The following is a 17,728-nucleotide window of genomic DNA, read 5'->3' on the forward strand; positions in this document are numbered from 1 at the left end:
AGCACTGTAGTAGATTAACATAAGAGATGGAACAAATCGGATTAGAGTTTTTGTCTTTTTCAGAATCACAACCCTGGAATCACTGTTACTGTAGGCAGATACTGAAATTATGTATACTTACAAAGCTTTATTCAATAATTTACAGTTAGTGATGAATTTAATCAGCTCCTCAAAGTCTTCCTCTTTCAGCCTCATGTCCCATCGTGATACTTCAATTACTTCTAAAGTAGGTAAGCATTCTAAAATAATATTGCTGTTGAAGGTTAACGTTGCTTTTGTTACCTCACCAACAAGATCGACCAGTTTTAAAATTCCGATACGAATCTGTGTAAAAAATATTATTGTAGATTAAAGGCTATTTCTTTTAACTTTTAACTTGTAAGATAACTTGATTATTATGAGATTACTTTTATGTTGTTACATTAAACCTACACAAATGATGTTAGTGCATCTTCTATCAACTATTCCATACAACAGCATCGTAAATATTTACCATTTTCATCATAGAAAAATATGTGTATGAGATGAGAAGGGAGATTGGGATTGGAAACTACCATTCTATGCTTGCTTGCCTGATCTGTCGGCAAAAGTCTATCTGCCATTTACGCTCTTATTCGTAAAACCATCAATCTCAACATGGCAAAAAAAATTGATTGCAGTTACTGTTAAAGTCAAAGGATAACATTTGTGTATTTCAGGCTTATCTAACAAAAGTAAGTAAACACATGTCAACTTAGACAGAGTGAACCATGTTGATTTTATAACAAGTGAGCACTCGTAACTTAAACTAACTTTTGGGTGCACAGCTGCTTAACGAATACCGTTGTATAGTATTGGACATTCATACTGTGAGGCCCACTAAGAAGCATATCCGAGAACTAAAGTTGATCCTTTGGATATAAACTATAACACCAGCTGGTGGTTTTTATTCTAGCCTGACCACCTCATGACGGTAATGTTGCAGAACATTCCCTTCATAGGCAATAGGCCTCAGTTTCGAAGTTATGTGTTTGCTAAAGACTACATTAATACTTGACACTATGAAAACATACAGTCAGATGAAGAAATTTCATGTCAACTATACCTCTGAATTTGATGCATACGTGAGCATTGAGACTTTAGACTGCTGCAGTAGTCTGCTATCTTCACCTCGAATTGTTACAATGCTCTTACAGACCTGACCTACAGTATTTTCCATTTTCTTCCTTCCTACTGATGATTTGCACTCAATAAAGCAAAGGAAAATACAGTTCAATATGTATTCTGGAACCACACCCTTTGATGACTTGTAACAACTGTGAAGATGTGCCATGATGAGATAACAATTCTCAGGACAGAGATAGCTTGTGAAGCGAAGAACATAGTGAAGGTCAGCAGGATTGATCAGGGGAAGGTGTCTGTTAACAAACACTTGATGACTGTCTTTCCCCTTTGACTGTTGAAGCATCGATGAAAAGTGTTTAGCAGCAAACCATTCTTGGATCACTTTATGTAAAAACTTTACCTGCAGTGAAAAATTCTGAGGATCGGTGTTAGTTTTTCTTTCAGTAAAAAGCTTTTCTGTTTCATTGGGCTTATTGTCAGTTGAACTTTCTCTATCCCTTGGACTCTCCTCATGACTAGATAATATGTCATCTTGCCCTTCTCCAATCATGGCTGCTTCAGATGAACTCTCACCCTGTCTCCTCTCATCATCAATAGATATTTTCTCATCTTGGGTTACCATTCTCTCTTCCACTGCCTCTCCTTTCTTTTGGTGTTTCTCTTCCCTCGTCGTCTCTCCTTCTTCTACAACCAGAATGCCCGACTCTATCCAATCCTTGACATTAGACACATGTTCATCAAGAAAACTTTTTGGCCACATAAGTTGTTGGTATCCTTTGCATAGTCCATTAAAGGCTATTTCTGATAACCTTGTGGACATTATTTCACTTTCTGAGCCCTCAGATCTAGAAAGGGAAAGCAAAGTATTCACCATAACTTCCATAAATGGCCCCACACTGTCCAGTTGACCTTTGAGTTTGTCTATTTGTCCCAAGTGTTCTATATTATGGACAATATAGACAAAGAGCAGTGCATTACTGCAAAGATCAAAAAGCAATGCAGAAGTCTCAATAATGCATTTAACTTTCTGTTGCTTTTGATTGTCATCCGGGATAATATTAGCAATGTACTGGTCTCTCTCTTCCTCACCAAATCTTCCTAATTTCAACATTGGACACTGAGGAAGGCCATGCACAAAATCTGACCGAGATGTTAACACTACTGTACAATTTGGGAATTTCTCCTTTCTCATCACTCTCTCTACCTCGGAAGGTTCTCCATCCTTGGTCCTGCCATTGTACTCTTCTAATCCATCAAGTACTATACAGATTTTGTTTTCATCAGAAGCTTGATCGAGAATAGCTTTTATGTCATCTTCATTAAGAGGTTCACCTTTGGGGATATAAAACTGTTCGATAGCTTCAATGATGGTCATGCCATCAACATATTTCAAAGGCAGAAAGACAACCATTCTAGTATCACTAATCTTCCCAATACTCCAATCATAGGCTAACTGAGACGAGAGCATTGTCTTACCAGAACCTGGATCTCCTTCTATAATGATGCGAGTCGCTGATTTGAGTCTTTCGTGAGTAAGTATATCTGTGTATTGTAACTTACATTTTGGATCAACATTTGTTGTCTTCATCTTTGATTTGGAATCAGTAAGAACCAAACCACAGGCAATGAATAGCTCTGATGTCTTCCACTTACAGGATTTTTTCCATGGTAATGGTGTCATGGTTTCATACCAGCTTTTGGTCTTTTTCCTCAAGCATTCGATGAACAGAGCATGCTTCCCTGCAGAAAGAAAGAAGAATTTTGATAGGCAAAATTGTTTTTAAAATAGCATTGCAGCAGCACATATGAACAGCAGAGATGCAGTCTGAAAATGATGATGTATATTCATTGGAAACAGTAACTTGACATTTTGAGTTATTGTTCTTGTAGCAGTGCTCATGGCCAATGTTGTACTGCAATCATGTGCAATGGGATCAACTTGAAAAAGTGGCAGTTGGAAAAATTTCTACTTAAATAAAAACTATACTGTACTTTCACAGGCATTAAATGTGGTTCGACCTAGCTGTACAGTACAAGCACAAAAGGCACAAGTTTTGCTTAAATGTAATGATCTGCTACCAAATCACCTAGATACAGTAAAAACAAGATCGCTGTACTGATATGCAGTTAAGGGGAAAGTTTCGCTGTTCTACTTCGCAGAAATGGTGTGCAGTTTAATGAAATGATAGAAATTATCATTCAATTAAAAGACCATGATAGATGTGTCTAGCGGGTAGTTATCATCAACTAATTCCTGTTTGTTCTCTCTTATTTATCTCCAAAATAAGTAAGTCAATATCTGGATGGCATTGTTATCACAAACTACATTTAATGCAAATATAGACTATTCCAATGGAATATTACAGCAATTCTTTTATTGAAGTACCCCTCCCATAAAATGTGAATTGTTTCTACTTTATTCATAAGACTGATATACCATCATAAAAATCTTCTCATTCTGCTGGGTCGTACACACTATTAAAACTATTAACTGTTCATTATTTTACCTTCCATTGTATGAATTGGTTTCGTTAACTCGCTCCTTTCATCAACCAGGGTTTGATACTCCTGTACCTTAGCAACAGCCTGGACAAGTTGATATTGCTTTAGAGGGGTCACTAGTTTGCCAACATCAAAAGGATTGATGCCTCCCATATCCTCAAGGGTCAGAAGGAAAGAAATTCCTGGGGTCTGACTGGTAATGACTGCTTTCTTCTTCTCACTGGTGAATTCAAAGTAGTCACATAATTTCCTTGGTAACGACAATGTCAGATGTGAGGACAATCCAGCCAAAAATCTTCCATAAGAAGTTTCATCACCTGAAACGTTAAGAAAAAAAACAGAAAAAGAAACGTTTAGTGGTTCCAATGGCCAAACATATTCATAGTGTGGTAAGCCATACATGTTAATATTCATGAGCTTGTGCACACCAAAATGAAGAGGATTATCTATCGACTAATGCGGCAACATAACATGCAAGGTACAAGGAATCAGTTATCATGTTGACAAAGTCTATTTTGTGACACCATACAAAAACAAATACATCCATGAATATTAATCGAGGTCAAATTTTATGATCCCATAAGTATGTACAGTACTGTGTCTATATACTGTACTTACATTGTATTATCCAAGTATATGTGTATAAAGCTAATAAGACATAATATTTCAGAGATATGTGATTAAGAATTTTATTTTGACTCAATTAATATTCATGATATGCATACGAACACCAACACGGTTGACTGTATGAATATACTTTCTCGACTTTTGAGGTCATATAACTCAACAATTCAACATCCTACTACCATTCTATTACAGAAACCTATAGACTCTATCCCATACAATGGAAAAAATAGTGGTGACACTCAAACCTGGTTACTTGCTGCCACAAAGCAAATAGATTATAATGTGGAACAAGCCCTAAGAAGATTCAAACTGCACCTATTTCTTACAAGATATATAGAAAACCTCTGGTGATAAACCTCCTACCACAGCAACTGGGAAGCATATCTCTCAGCACTTATGTAGCAAAGGTGCTTTGTTTGACAATAGCAGCCTGTAGAATGACCATGGGGAATTGGAGGTCAGGTCTTGATGTGTGTGGTGTAAGGTCAAGTGTGCTCAAGTATTATGTCAGACTGAATTACCCTTTGTTACCAATTCTAAAAGCACTATTAACTGCAGGGCTTAACTTGAAACTGGACAAAAAGTCAAATTTCAAGATATACTGTAGTTTACCTACAGAATTTTGAGACATGTGTTTTCAAGGGTTTCAGGTTGAAACTTTGATCACCTAAAAGGAAAATTGACCTGTTCCAGAACTGTGTAAAGAGCTATGTTACATTAATCTATGGGGCATGTTGTGTCTCTGGATGTTCAGGTTCTGGAGACTTACTTTCTAAGCTCTGCTGATTCCAAATGACCTTTGACCCCCAACAAAACCTGAAGAGACTTTGCACTTAAGATGAGGAACCCACAAGCCAAATATGAGATCTGCTTTTGTTCCCAACCTGGAGATACTGTGCTTACAAGGTTGTCAAGATTTGACCTCTTCTGACATTACATTACCATTAACCTACCCTACAACTGAATTTAAATGCTTTACCATATTGCCCTAATCTACCATGCTAATATGAAGTCTGTGCATGCTCAGGTTCTAGATATTACAAGGTTTTCACATTTTCAAACTTTCAGCTTTGCTGACCCTTAGTGACTTTTGACTCCAGTCAAAAACAATAGGGACCTTGCGCTCAATTCACTGAAGCCACATGCTAAATACAAGATCTACTGTTGTTACGTTTCTCGAATTATTGTGTTTACAAGTGTTTCAAAATTTGATCTCTGCTGTACTACAAAGACCTTTGACCTCCAGAATAGTGCAAAACTTTTACACAGTATAACACTAACCTTATATGCAAATATGAGCTTCTATGATGTTTGGGTTCTGGAGATAAAGGACTTTTGAGATTTTCATGTTTTGACCTCTACTGACCACATTGACCTCCACCAAAAACAATAAGGTTCTTGTAATAAATATGATGAAGCCACATGCTACACGCGACACACATTCATACATACACATGCCAACTTGACTGCATGTCAAAACGCCAAAGACATAGCCATTTAAAAGCATTGTCTTGTGGAGTTAGGTCAACTCGATTTGGGTATTTTTTGCCACAAAATGTGCTTTTTTAGTGATAAATTGCTCCTAATCTGTTGCAAATGTTGCAAACAACATCAAATAATGATTACAATGCTTTCCTGTTATATATTTGCAAGATTTGCAGCTCTAAAGTTGCTATTTCATGCTGCATTTCATCAGAGGAAGGGGATTTAATGCCAATTTTTTACCACCGTAACCATGTGAGAGCTATGAGTTTTTTTTTACATCAATTATAAATATAAAGTTCTTATAACTTACCAAATTTCAGGGTTCTACCTTTTCTCAATATTAATTTATGAGGTTGTAAACTTGCTCTGATGTACAAAAGCTTCATGACATACTCTGTATGCAGAAGACCTGAGCCATTCATCCAATGATGTTATCATGACAAATTTGGATGGATACACAAGCAGGAATATGGTCAGGTCAAGATGTTGTCTAATTAAGATCTACAATGTGCACAATAAATAAAGAGTAAACTCAGTTTTTTGAATATCTATTTAAAATAAAGCAGGCAAACTACAGAGTACACAATATTTTAAAACAGAAAAAAATAGCTGACCTCTGGACCTTTGGTACCTTTCTAGCATGAACAGTGCTGTTTCATTTATCTTCATTACACTGATTGCCTCCAGTAGTCTGCTGACATTAGATGGGTGTATGACTCCACTCTCTTCAAGAATGTCTAGGAGGTCCTTGGCAGATAAATTACTGTTGATTATGGCATCTAATTGGTACTTTGGAAGTGCCACATGGCGAGCCAGCTGGTGACAGTCATTCTTTGACAACAACACACTGAGAGTAACTATTAGCCATGGATAGTTCAACTGGAAAGTAACAAAACAGGAAACAAATTGGCTTTATCTACATCTCTAATAAAAGTTTTAACAGGATAAACATACTTTAACACATGTTGACTTCATGTGACCTTCACCTCTACCAGTTTCGATAGGATACTGGCACACACTAAGCTGGTTCTACATACTATAGTACAGTAAGTAAGAAGTTCCACAAACATGTACTTTATGAGTTATCATGTTTACAATATTATACAGACTATGACTTATGATGACCGCAAATGACCTTTGACCATCACCAATTTTCATTTAGCTTCATGAACTCACCAAGCTAGATCTACATATCACTTTTGAATTCAACAAAGATGTAATTTTTTATTTATCGTGTTTAAGAAGTTTGCAAACCTTGACCTCTGTTGACCCAAAACGAAAATTGAACTTCACAGAACAGACTACGGTTCTTGTACAGATCCACACATAAAGTATGAAGGTAATCCACAATGAACTTTATGAGTTATGGTGTTTACAAACAATTGTCACACACATACACGCCAACTTGACTGCATAGGTTCCGATGGGTGCAAAGAATCGGAACCAAAAGGGATAATTTGCTTTATAGGCTAATTACAGCAGTTCAGAAATTATTTCCGATTGTGTACACTTTTAATGGCTGGAAGTACAAGGATGCTGCGAAATACCCGAAAGTGCCATCATATTCAGATAGTTCATGTCCTCTGCTAGTAGTTTTGAATCACATAAGCACATGCCGTAAAGAGGTATTTACTCTTCTATTAGACTGTGGAGAGGTCCGGGGAGGGGACACCGCAGAGTTGTTGGAACTTCTTGTTCTCTTGGAGTTATTGCATTAAATGTCTGAAAATTAACTTTGACCTCATATAACTTCACACACAAAGGTCACCTGGGGTCAACCCATTGACATTTTTGATTGGTGAGACCTAAATAGAGCATCAAAACTGTAAAAATTCAAATTTTTTTTTTGCCCATTTTCTCCCCCAAAATACTAGTTTTTTAACATTAATTGACCTTTGGTGACCTCGGATCACATGACCGTTAAGTTTAAAAATATTCCTCTATACTATTTGCAACTTGTCCCAAAATATCAACCGTGTCACACCTTGGCACTGGGAGTTATTGCATTAAATGTCTGAAAATAACTCGTATAACTTTACACACAAAGCTCACCCGGGTGTCAACCCATTGACATTTTTGATCGGAAGGTACCTTTGATATCCAAATCTAGCATCAAAACCAAACATTTCCTTTTTCGCCCGTTTTCTCCCAAAATAAGCACATTTTTTCTAATGTGACCTTTGACCTTGGTTTCAGATGTAGTTTGATCTCCTGATTCCAAAAATCAAAACGACAAGTCTGTACAGCCATCCTAACTCCGACCGAAAACTTTGACCCCATATAACTTCGCACACAAAGGTCACACGGGGGTCAACCTATCAATATTTATGATCGGAAGGTACCTTTGACATCTGAAAATAGCATCGAAACTGTAAAAATCCCCAAAACACTTAAAGGTCACCAGAGGTCAAATAGAGGTCAAGGGTCACCCAGATGCGGGTCGACAATTGGATTACATTGAAGCAACTCCCAACCCTAACGGACAATTCGTTCTCAAGTTATCGCAAAAATACTCTTTTTTTATTCATTAATTGACCTTTGGTGACCTCGGATCACATGACCGTTAAGTTTCAAAATGTTTCCGTAACCAGTTCACAACTTGTCTCCAAATATCAACCTTGTCGCACATTGGCACTGGGAGTTATTGCAGTTTTAATATTTTAGGTTTTTGGACCATAACTGACCTTTGGTGACCTTTGTGGGAACCAAAAACAATAGGGATCTTCCTCTTACTATGTGCTATCCACCCACCAAGTCATGATCATGATACATCATTTCCTTATTGAGATATCGTGTACACAAGCAAGCGTCACATACACACACACGCACACACACGCCAAGTTGAATGCATAGGTTCCTTGCTTTGCAAAAAAACAAGGAACCAAAAATGTCATGCGAGTCACCACGGAATTGACCATATGGGTGTGGTCTGATGACATGTATAACCAGAATGCAAGAATGCATTATGGTTTCGATGATGTAACATGAGCAGTTTTCTTCATGATTCTGACGTAATGTATAGTGAGGGTGTACATCTGTACTTGAAATGACCTTCACCTCCACCAAAACCAGTAAGCTTCTTTAACTTAATGTCGTACTTCTACACACTAAATAAGAGGTCGGGCCAAGCTTCCAGAATTGAGATATATCGTGGTTGAAAGGTTTTCAAAATTTGACCCCTGGTGACAACAAATGACCTTTGACCTCCATCAAAAACAATATACTTCTTGTACTCAATGTGGTACTTCTACACACCTTACAGTATATGAAATTGGTCTGACCTTCCTTTCTTGAGATATCGTGTTAAGAAGCTAGCGTCACAAAAGCACCACACAAACACATGTACATACATACACCCATACGCCATCATGAATGCAAGGTTACGTTTATCATCGAAACCAAAAAAGGCCCTTTAAAGGAATACGATATTGTTCTTACACTGGTTGACATGTGGTAATGCTTTATCATGCATGGATAGCATTGATTACATTACATCCATGTGCATAGCGATTGCCTATATTACACAGCGTGCTTGGTGACAGCTAATGAATGAGCATCTTCACTAAAGTTTATAAATGTACTGCATAATTAGACAATTGAGCAGGATATTGTGTACAGGTATTACAAAGTGATCTCTATAATCGTTACTGTCACAAAATTGACAGGAATACACTGCAGTACTACATTACTTTCTTAGTGTTCAAACGTAGAAAGTCGACATAATTTCAAAGCAGTTAATGTTTTGCCTCATTTTCCTGCTTCTTTCCATATTACCTGCATTATGAGTGTAGTACAGCTATATTGAGCCTACTTAGCGATGTCATTAATAAATCCAATATCTGTTACCTGGTTACTTATAAGGACAACATTACACAGTGCATTCCTTATAATGTAAATCATAGGCCATCAGTGCAATGAACCACTTGAATAGAACTGACAAAAATACTGTCAACTGATTCAACGCAACCCCTATTAAAGTAAAGCCTTTACTTAGCTACAACTTTCTCTCCTCAGAAGTAATGAAAAATGATTTCAATGGCTATGTGAATTTTGCAGTCTTAACTCTGTTGACAATGTGAAAATATGACAAGGCTAAGGTCACATGTTCCCCTTCTTTTTCTACATTTTTGACTAATTTGCAAATAAACCACCCTACTGTACATCCCAATAAAAAGGCAAGCTTGTGTCATACCATTTAATGAAGACTTAAGTGCAGTTTTCTTATGTATGTGCATTAGTGTCATTGAACTAATCAAGGCCTAAAGTAAGATACAAATATATTGCCCTCAATTTTTCTTGAATTTTACATCATTTTAAAGAAAATTGAACCTGTTATATTCTTAACAATAGTTCGCATTAATTTTTGTCAAATTTGAATATTTTAGCACACTTTGACAGCCAAAATTATAATAAAGGAACTACACTTAATGACCTGAGCTGTACGCCATGCAACAATCACTTGCATACTTTTCATAGAATGTTGGGCCTAGATATTCATTATAGAAATCTTTGCCCATCAAAATAGCACCTATTGCATTATTGAGGAGATTTCATGTTCACTTATACCAAATTTGTTAACATTAGTAAGTTGTATGCTGAGAAAATAAGAAGAAATGTTTTTCAAATTATTAATTGCTCTAATATTGCAAAATGCAACAAGCAAATTTTGCACTTACTTTTCCACAATTTTGATCTCCCTCTTAACAAACAATTAATAGTTGTGTTCTAAATAAAATTCCGCATTCACTAATAACAATTTTGTAAAAATTAGCAGATTGTATGCTCAGAAAAAAAATATATTTTCCACATTTTGTGTTGTTACTCTATTGCAAGTCAACAAGCAATCCAATGGCCTAAATTATTCATAAACTTTTGCACTTACTTTTCTACCATTTTGATCTCCCTCTTAATAAACAAGTCATATTTGTGTTCTTAATAAAATTCCGTACTTACTAGTAACAATTTGGTAAAAATTGGCAGTTTGTATAGTCAAAAAATAAGAAAAAATATTTCCTAAATTTTTGTATGTTGCTCTCTTATTGCAATGGGCAATAAGAATCCAATGGCCTAAATTTTTAAAAAAATTGCATTTACTTTTCCACCATTTTGATCTCCCTCTTAACAAACAAGCAATAGTTGTGTTCTTAATAAAATTCCGCATTCACCAGCACCATTTTTGTTTATTTTTGAAGCAATTAAGACAGAGAAAATAAGGAAAACCAATTTACATTTCCATTGACAGTACAAAACACTTCCATGAAAACCTTTCCAGAATCAGCAAATCCCAAAGAAAAATTTGCCCTTATTTTTCATTAAATTTTGCAAATTAGATCTCAAAACATCTAAGAGTGTCTTTTCGTCACATGTTCGCATAGAATGATACCCAATTTGTTGAGCTTCAATCAAAGGATTGCTTTAATAAAAGTGATAAATATTCCTAATTTTTACCATAGGCCTATATTTCCTTTATTAGTACTTACTATGTGATATTCATAGACTTCTCCAGTTGTCTGGGTAACCAAAAACAATCTGTTCATGTTATTATTGATCCTGATTCTAAAGGAATCATCAGGAACTTTAAAAGAAGCCAAGATATGACCCCCAGAGATAGAAGAATGACCCCCAGAGATAGAAGAATGACCCCCAGAGATGGAAGAATGACCCCCAGAGATGGAAGAACGACCCCCAGATAGAGAGTAAACAACAACTTGACTACCCTCACCATCATCCTCCCATAATATGAATATTAATCCTTTCTCTTCACTGACTGTTATACTCACTGCTTCTCTGTACTGTGTGTTTGTATATTCCTGTTCTATTTCTCCCTCACTATTACACATTAAAGCCCTATAGCAGTCTGTACAGATAAACAGTTTATTATGACTAACTGTTATATCATAGGGCCAGTCTACTCCTACTAATCCTTTTAAGGTGATTGTCTTCTTTTTTCTCAATTCTCTCACATCTAAGACAATCACCTCTTTGGATGCATACAAACCGACATACACTAAACCATCTCTGGTTGTCATACACTTGGCTAAACCGTTAAACTTCCCTTTCTTGACCAGATCGCCATTACTACTATCGTACAATGCTATCGTATCCTTACAACACGTTAAAAACAGACGATCATCCAGTAAACAAACAGACCGCCGTGCAACACCAAACTCGGTAAATTCCTGAGAAAAATAGGGCTCTGACTTCAATAATAACGGTTTTTCCTGAGAATCAGGATCAACTTTAAACATAAACAGATCGATAAAAGTAAAAGTGTTCTTTTTCGTGCGCCTGTATCCAGCGACTGCCAAACGGCCAGTATCGAGCACGTCCATGTACCACACCTGGTAGCCATCTTGTACAGTGAATCTTGGTATCGTTGTATGTACTCTGTGTGTGTGGAAGGCAAAAAGTGAAAAATAAGGTCAGGGTTGGAAGCTTCTATCCGTGGTAACGAAGAATTTAGAGTGATTTGTGATCGAAGGAATGTTGATGAACAGCTCTGCGACTGCGAAGTGGCTAGAGGCCTTACGAAAGATACCGAATTTTTAAAAATGCTATTACTTAAATGCAATGGAATTATAATGTCGCGAATCACATGTCCAGAGCAAATTAATCGACATAGTAATCTCGAGATATAAGAAATGAGACGTTCAAGGCCTAATATAATTAGGATACTGACCTATAGTTCCAATGACTTTGTAGTTTCACATTAAGAAGAACCCTCTCGCGTGAATAAAATACATGGCCATATGAATGTAAGATATGGCAATCTGGTTAAAATGTGCTAGAAATTGAAAAATCGACCGAATAAAATATTTTCTATTAAAGTACCCTGTTAAAGTCGAAATAAAATTGAGAATGTAGAAAAACATTTCAAATCAATTACTGTGTTTACGAACATGAAAATATTCCTTTCAAAAAACTTCTCACACATATCACAACACCGACTATAGGTATTGTTGATAGTAGGCAGCTAGTTTCAGTCTAATTGATGAAATTGCATAGGCTATTTTTAGTTTGCTTGAACAGGATTTATTTATCTTCAATATTCATCGTTATGATATGTTTGTAATGATGTAATTTTCTGATTCAACTTGTCCTGTGTGTTGACCACATGCAGTTCATTCTAATTCATTTGCATTTAGCGCCAAAAAAGAAGAGAGCTGAGACGCCCAGAAGTTGTAAGTGGTGGAGCTATTCAAAAAAGCTAACTTTGTCAAAAGGCCCACTAATAAAAAAAAGATGGCGCTATTCAAGAAACCCAACTTGGTCTAAAGTTTTCAAGAGGTGACTTCAGACAGATTTTTAGTCTTGAGTGCTTTGACACATTATAGTCCAAGAAAAACAAAGGACAATTCGAATGCTAGTAGTAATGTTTCTATAGCTACACAGGTTTCCAAGATAATTAAATTCAAAATATGGTAAACTCTGGAATGCTCACTAAAGGATCCAGAGATCGATGACGTCGGCCCCTTTAGTGCAATCCTAAATCTTAATGTTAATCCATTGTTTAAAATTCTAATAACTCCACCAAAACATCTTCTAATATCTCCATGACAGCAAATGTCACCCTTGGATGAATTGTACGTGAACAGTTGAAATGCATCTTAACATGGCATTTGAAGCCACAAAAGTCTTCACGATGAGTTTTGTGTTGTATCTGAGAAACTGACCTAATGGTCTTTGTGTAAAACTAAATACGGTCCAGTCACTTCAAAGGGATGAACCTCACTTGTATATAGGGTTATAATAAAAGGTGTTATATAGAATAACAACCTGGGCTGATAACAGTGTGTTTTAATGGTCTACAACACATTAACTTTAATGTGCACCTGAAGTCATCCTTTATGTCTACCAGGCTAAGCTTTGACATTAACCATTTGTGTTATATCCAGAGGCAATTGGCCCAATGCGGAGGATCTGAAGGAGTATGTTCTTCCTGTTTTGTAACAAAAACGTTAAGATGTGCCCCATTTCATGCCCGTTTGCTGATAAATTAAAGTAATCAATCAAAAGGTGCTGTTTCGTTGTCATTTTAAAATGATGGAATTTGTAGCGCAGAATGCACAAATGATCCATTTTATCGGCAAATTGAGATGGCTTTGTGCTTTTCCTTCTCAATGCAACAACACCGTGATGTCCTACTACCCTTAGGAATTTATGCCCCCCCCCCCCTTCGACATTGAACACTTTCACCTATCCCAGGAAATATCTGGGGATCGAACAGTCTACAACATTACATGTATTTAGTTAAATGTTAAGTAAACAATAATCAATAATTATTTTATACTGTCATGCATAATTCCCAAGTATTAATTATTTGGATCTTTCATAAAAAAATAGAATAATGACGATGATGATGATGAAAATAATATTAATTAATATAAATATTAATAAGAAAATTATATGGGTGACTATATCCATTTCCGTACCCGAAAAAAAATATTTTGTTTTGAAAAGAAGAATTGTTGCTTTAAAACCGATTCTCTACGTCTAATATGAAAGATCCAGTAAAATTACAGTCCCAAAAAAGATGTTCGATATTCTCAGTTTCTCTGTTACAGAAGGAACAGAACTCTGTATCATTTATACCCATCAACGCTAAAAGTTTATTTTTTGCAATAATACGGTGTAAAAATTTAAACTGAAAGTATTGGAGCTTTGCATCTAATACAGTGTAGTATGGAATCTTAAAAAAAAAACCTGTCCCAGTCTTTTTTGGTCAGATCTTTAAAGGAGCAACTCCATTTCTCTCTTGCAGTCGGAACTTTTGATAAACGATGTAAATACATTTTATAGATATGCTGAGAGATAGAGCTAGCCCGAATGGCATTAAAATACATGATAGTATTGTTGTTCATAACATCAGTACTATGGCAACCTGACCTTTTCCACCACTGGGGAATTGCACTTATTAAACCCCAATACAAAGTAAAAGGTATATCAGCATTAAAACCTGTTTGAACCTTACAAAAGTTAGCGGCTTATTATGCTCATCAAACAGGTCACTAACATAAATAACATTTCTATCCATTAAAATGTGATTCATAACAATTTTGTTGTCGATACGAATATGAGAATTGTTCCAAATGACTTGGTTACCGAAATTTTCTGTTGGAGTAGAGAATGAAATATCACACCAGGCATAGACTATTTGACGAATGAAAGAATTTCTTATACTATTCACATCATTCTTAGCACAGTTACTATGAAAAATAAACTGTTTCCCAAACGGCTTCAAATACATATCAAAAAACATTTTCCAAGTACCGTTTATATCATTTGTATATCGCCTAATCCAGGTACACCTTAAACTGTTTATAAAACTGATGATGTGTGTAACTTTTAATCCTCCGTTGCCAATAGTATTAATCATGACCAGCCTCTTTACTTTATCGGGGTTTCCCGCCGATATAAAATCGAATAAAATACTTTCTAAATCATTTACGAAACTATTCGGGGGATTTGGCAACACCATAAATAGGAAAACGAGTTGCGACAGAGCAAATGTTTTCACAATGATATTACGCCCTATAGGGGTCAAATCTCTAGATGACCATAATCTCAAGGTATTCTTCAGTCTAGAAAGTTTCGGTTGATAATTCAGCCGGAACAGATCATTGCCATCACCCGTAAAAGTGATCCCAAGCATCTGAACTGGTCCATGCGTAATAGTAATATTAAAGTCATATACTGCAGCTGGAATATGATTACTAAATGGGCCCAGCGGTAAAAGACTAGACTTGGACATATTCATAGACAAACCTGAAGCTTCTTTTAACTGTTTAAAATACGAATCATCTCCGTAATCGTGGTCACACTGCCATCAAGAAAAAGTGTGGTGTCGTCGGTATATTGCATAATTTTTACTTCTGTGTTACTTATTCTAATACCCTTAATGATCTCATATTTCTGTACTTTTATGGCAAATACCTCGGCCACCAAGATAAATAAATAAGTATTAATAATAATAATAATACTTACGACGTGTTTGTGTTGGCCATTTTGATATGTGATAAAATATTTCTTAATTAATTCTACGAGATTTATATAAATGCAGCGGGAGTCCTGATCTGCGGAGGAAATTAGAAAAATTCTTAAGAAACAAATACTGCTTTCTAAGAATTTGTTTCATGGAGGTATATCACTATACATACAGAGATCATCGGAACGGAAAGAAGACCTCCATTGTATATATGCTGTGGCTTTTTTAATATTTACAGAGCAATCTTGAATTTAATATGATGGATGAAATGAAATGTTTGGTCATCTGGACAGGTTCTCTGGACTTGTTCTTTAATTTAACCCCGATTCTCAAATCACACTGTCTACGATCAATCAGGAGTTTAACGTTACGGTTCGGCTTCATTTATGCTGGATTGCGGAAAAGGCAACGAAATCGTGAGTAAATAGTTAAAATCTCGTAAAAATGATGATTTATATATTCGATGGTCAAAAGTGGAGATTATCTTAAAAGAAATTTATATTTATATTCAAAATGTCCCGTACAGGCATGTTGTACAATTTAGCTTTACTTCCTTACACTGGAGTGCTGTTAAAAGAAATGCATGTTTTATTTTACCATGGAGCTATAATCTGTTTATAGCTCCATGATTTTACTTACAATGACATACGTCTGTGTAAAACAGGTGCAGGTGAGGTACAGCTAATAGCCTTCGAAGGGTCTTCAATATAAACTTGTTCTTGATATAATTCGATACGATTGTTATGCTGAGTCGCTGGCAGGTCAACGAAGCGTGAAGTGATAACACAAATTTCAAACAGAGGACCCTTTGAGATAATTTAAAAGACAACGAAATGCGATGACTTTGATCAGAGGATGAAACGAATTCTCAACTGAATATTAGATAGTATACGCTGAAGTGTGGAGCACGAAAGAGGTAGTGGAGGGTTGACTGTCTAGCAAATGAATAATATCATTAATTACGCCCACTAACCCTTGACCTCTTAGATATCAAACATATCGCGTGACTTTGAAATCAATAGTGAACTTAAAGCAGTTCAGCGATGTTTCCCCTTTTTGTTTTTCTGAACCTATTTGAAGCTTACCTTGAATGTTAGGCCTTACTGTAATAAAAACATCGACGTTTATTCTCGAGAGAGGGAGGGAGGGGTGGGTGGGAAGGGGTGGGGGTGGGGGTAGGGTGGGATGGGATGGGCTGGGGGTAGGGTGGGATGGCGTAATATCTATACAGGTGATCTGTATGTAAAGTCTACAGATCGAGATAATTACATAACCTGAGATACTTCCTCCCTCTACCTCAATCTTACTTCCATTGAGTAAGTGGGCCACTTTTATTTATCTCTCTAACCAGTCCAACTGTCTGTAAAAGGCGAATAACACTATAGCGTTTTTCATATAGTTACAGTCGAATATAGTCTTATCTAATTGCGGTATATTGGAAAAATTCTCAACGATTTCCCCTTATTATTAAAAATAGAAACCTGACAAAATAGGGAGATGAAGTGTTTGACATCAGAGTAGATTCGACATTTTGGATAAGTGTTGGAGGGAGCGAGGTTGGGGAATTCAGACGGGAGTAATCACATTGGATGAACATATGTTCAAGAATAGGTTCATCGCAAGTGTCAGTGCACATGCAGGTGAAATATGCTTAGCTTCCTGTATGAGCTTCGTTCTTCTATGAGTCAGCCTTAACTTCCATTGGAACACAATTTCGGCCTCTTAAATAAAATTAACATGATAACCCCTGCTCAGAGTATACCGGGTTTTAAGATAAACCTGAAATATATGTATTCTATTGCTTTAATACTTAAATCCAAGAGTTCCTAGCCAACACTCACGACATCTAGCACTTTCGATTAGCCATGCACTCACGTAGTTTCGTTTTAGCTCGAGCTGGTTGCTTAATCAAACACTTCAATTTTTACAGCCCATATATATATACGTCACCAAGAATGATAACAACTTCGATAACTCTCTCTTCTACCTTTAATAGAATTATGAAAACAGTCGTTTGATATATTT

The 17,728-nt window shown here is 36.2% G+C and overlaps 1 protein-coding gene across 3 annotated transcripts in view; it reads right to left on the reverse strand.

The window, feature by feature from the left end:
- The window catches only part of LOC139981058 (uncharacterized), a 35,802-nt gene extending 19,155 nt beyond the window's left edge, over window positions 1-16,647 (reverse strand). The window contains exons 1-9 of one of the 3 annotated variants that reach the window (XM_071993199.1): window positions 16,343-16,647; window positions 15,703-15,791; window positions 11,199-12,105; window positions 6,333-6,597; window positions 3,612-3,923; window positions 1,734-2,844; window positions 1,678-1,694; window positions 1,085-1,641; window positions 122-324 (exon numbers count right to left, since the gene is read on the reverse strand). In XM_071993199.1, coding sequence (XP_071849300.1) covers window positions 122-324; window positions 1,085-1,641; window positions 1,678-1,694; window positions 1,734-2,844; window positions 3,612-3,923; window positions 6,333-6,597; window positions 11,199-12,105; window positions 15,703-15,722 — 3,392 coding nt within the window. In that variant the 5' untranslated portion in view covers window positions 15,723-15,791; window positions 16,343-16,647. Of the gene's footprint in view, window positions 1-121; window positions 325-1,084; window positions 2,845-3,611; window positions 3,924-6,332; window positions 6,598-11,198; window positions 12,106-15,702; window positions 15,792-16,342 lie in introns of all 3 variants that reach the window. The other 2 variants (XM_071993197.1, XM_071993196.1) reach the window with 2 other exon arrangements.
- Window positions 16,648-17,728: the final 1,081 nt, after the last annotated feature.

This window comes from Apostichopus japonicus, chromosome 15 (genome assembly GCF_037975245.1).
Source record: "Apostichopus japonicus isolate 1M-3 chromosome 15, ASM3797524v1, whole genome shotgun sequence".
Lineage (NCBI taxonomy): Eukaryota > Metazoa > Echinodermata > Holothuroidea > Aspidochirotida > Stichopodidae > Apostichopus > Apostichopus japonicus.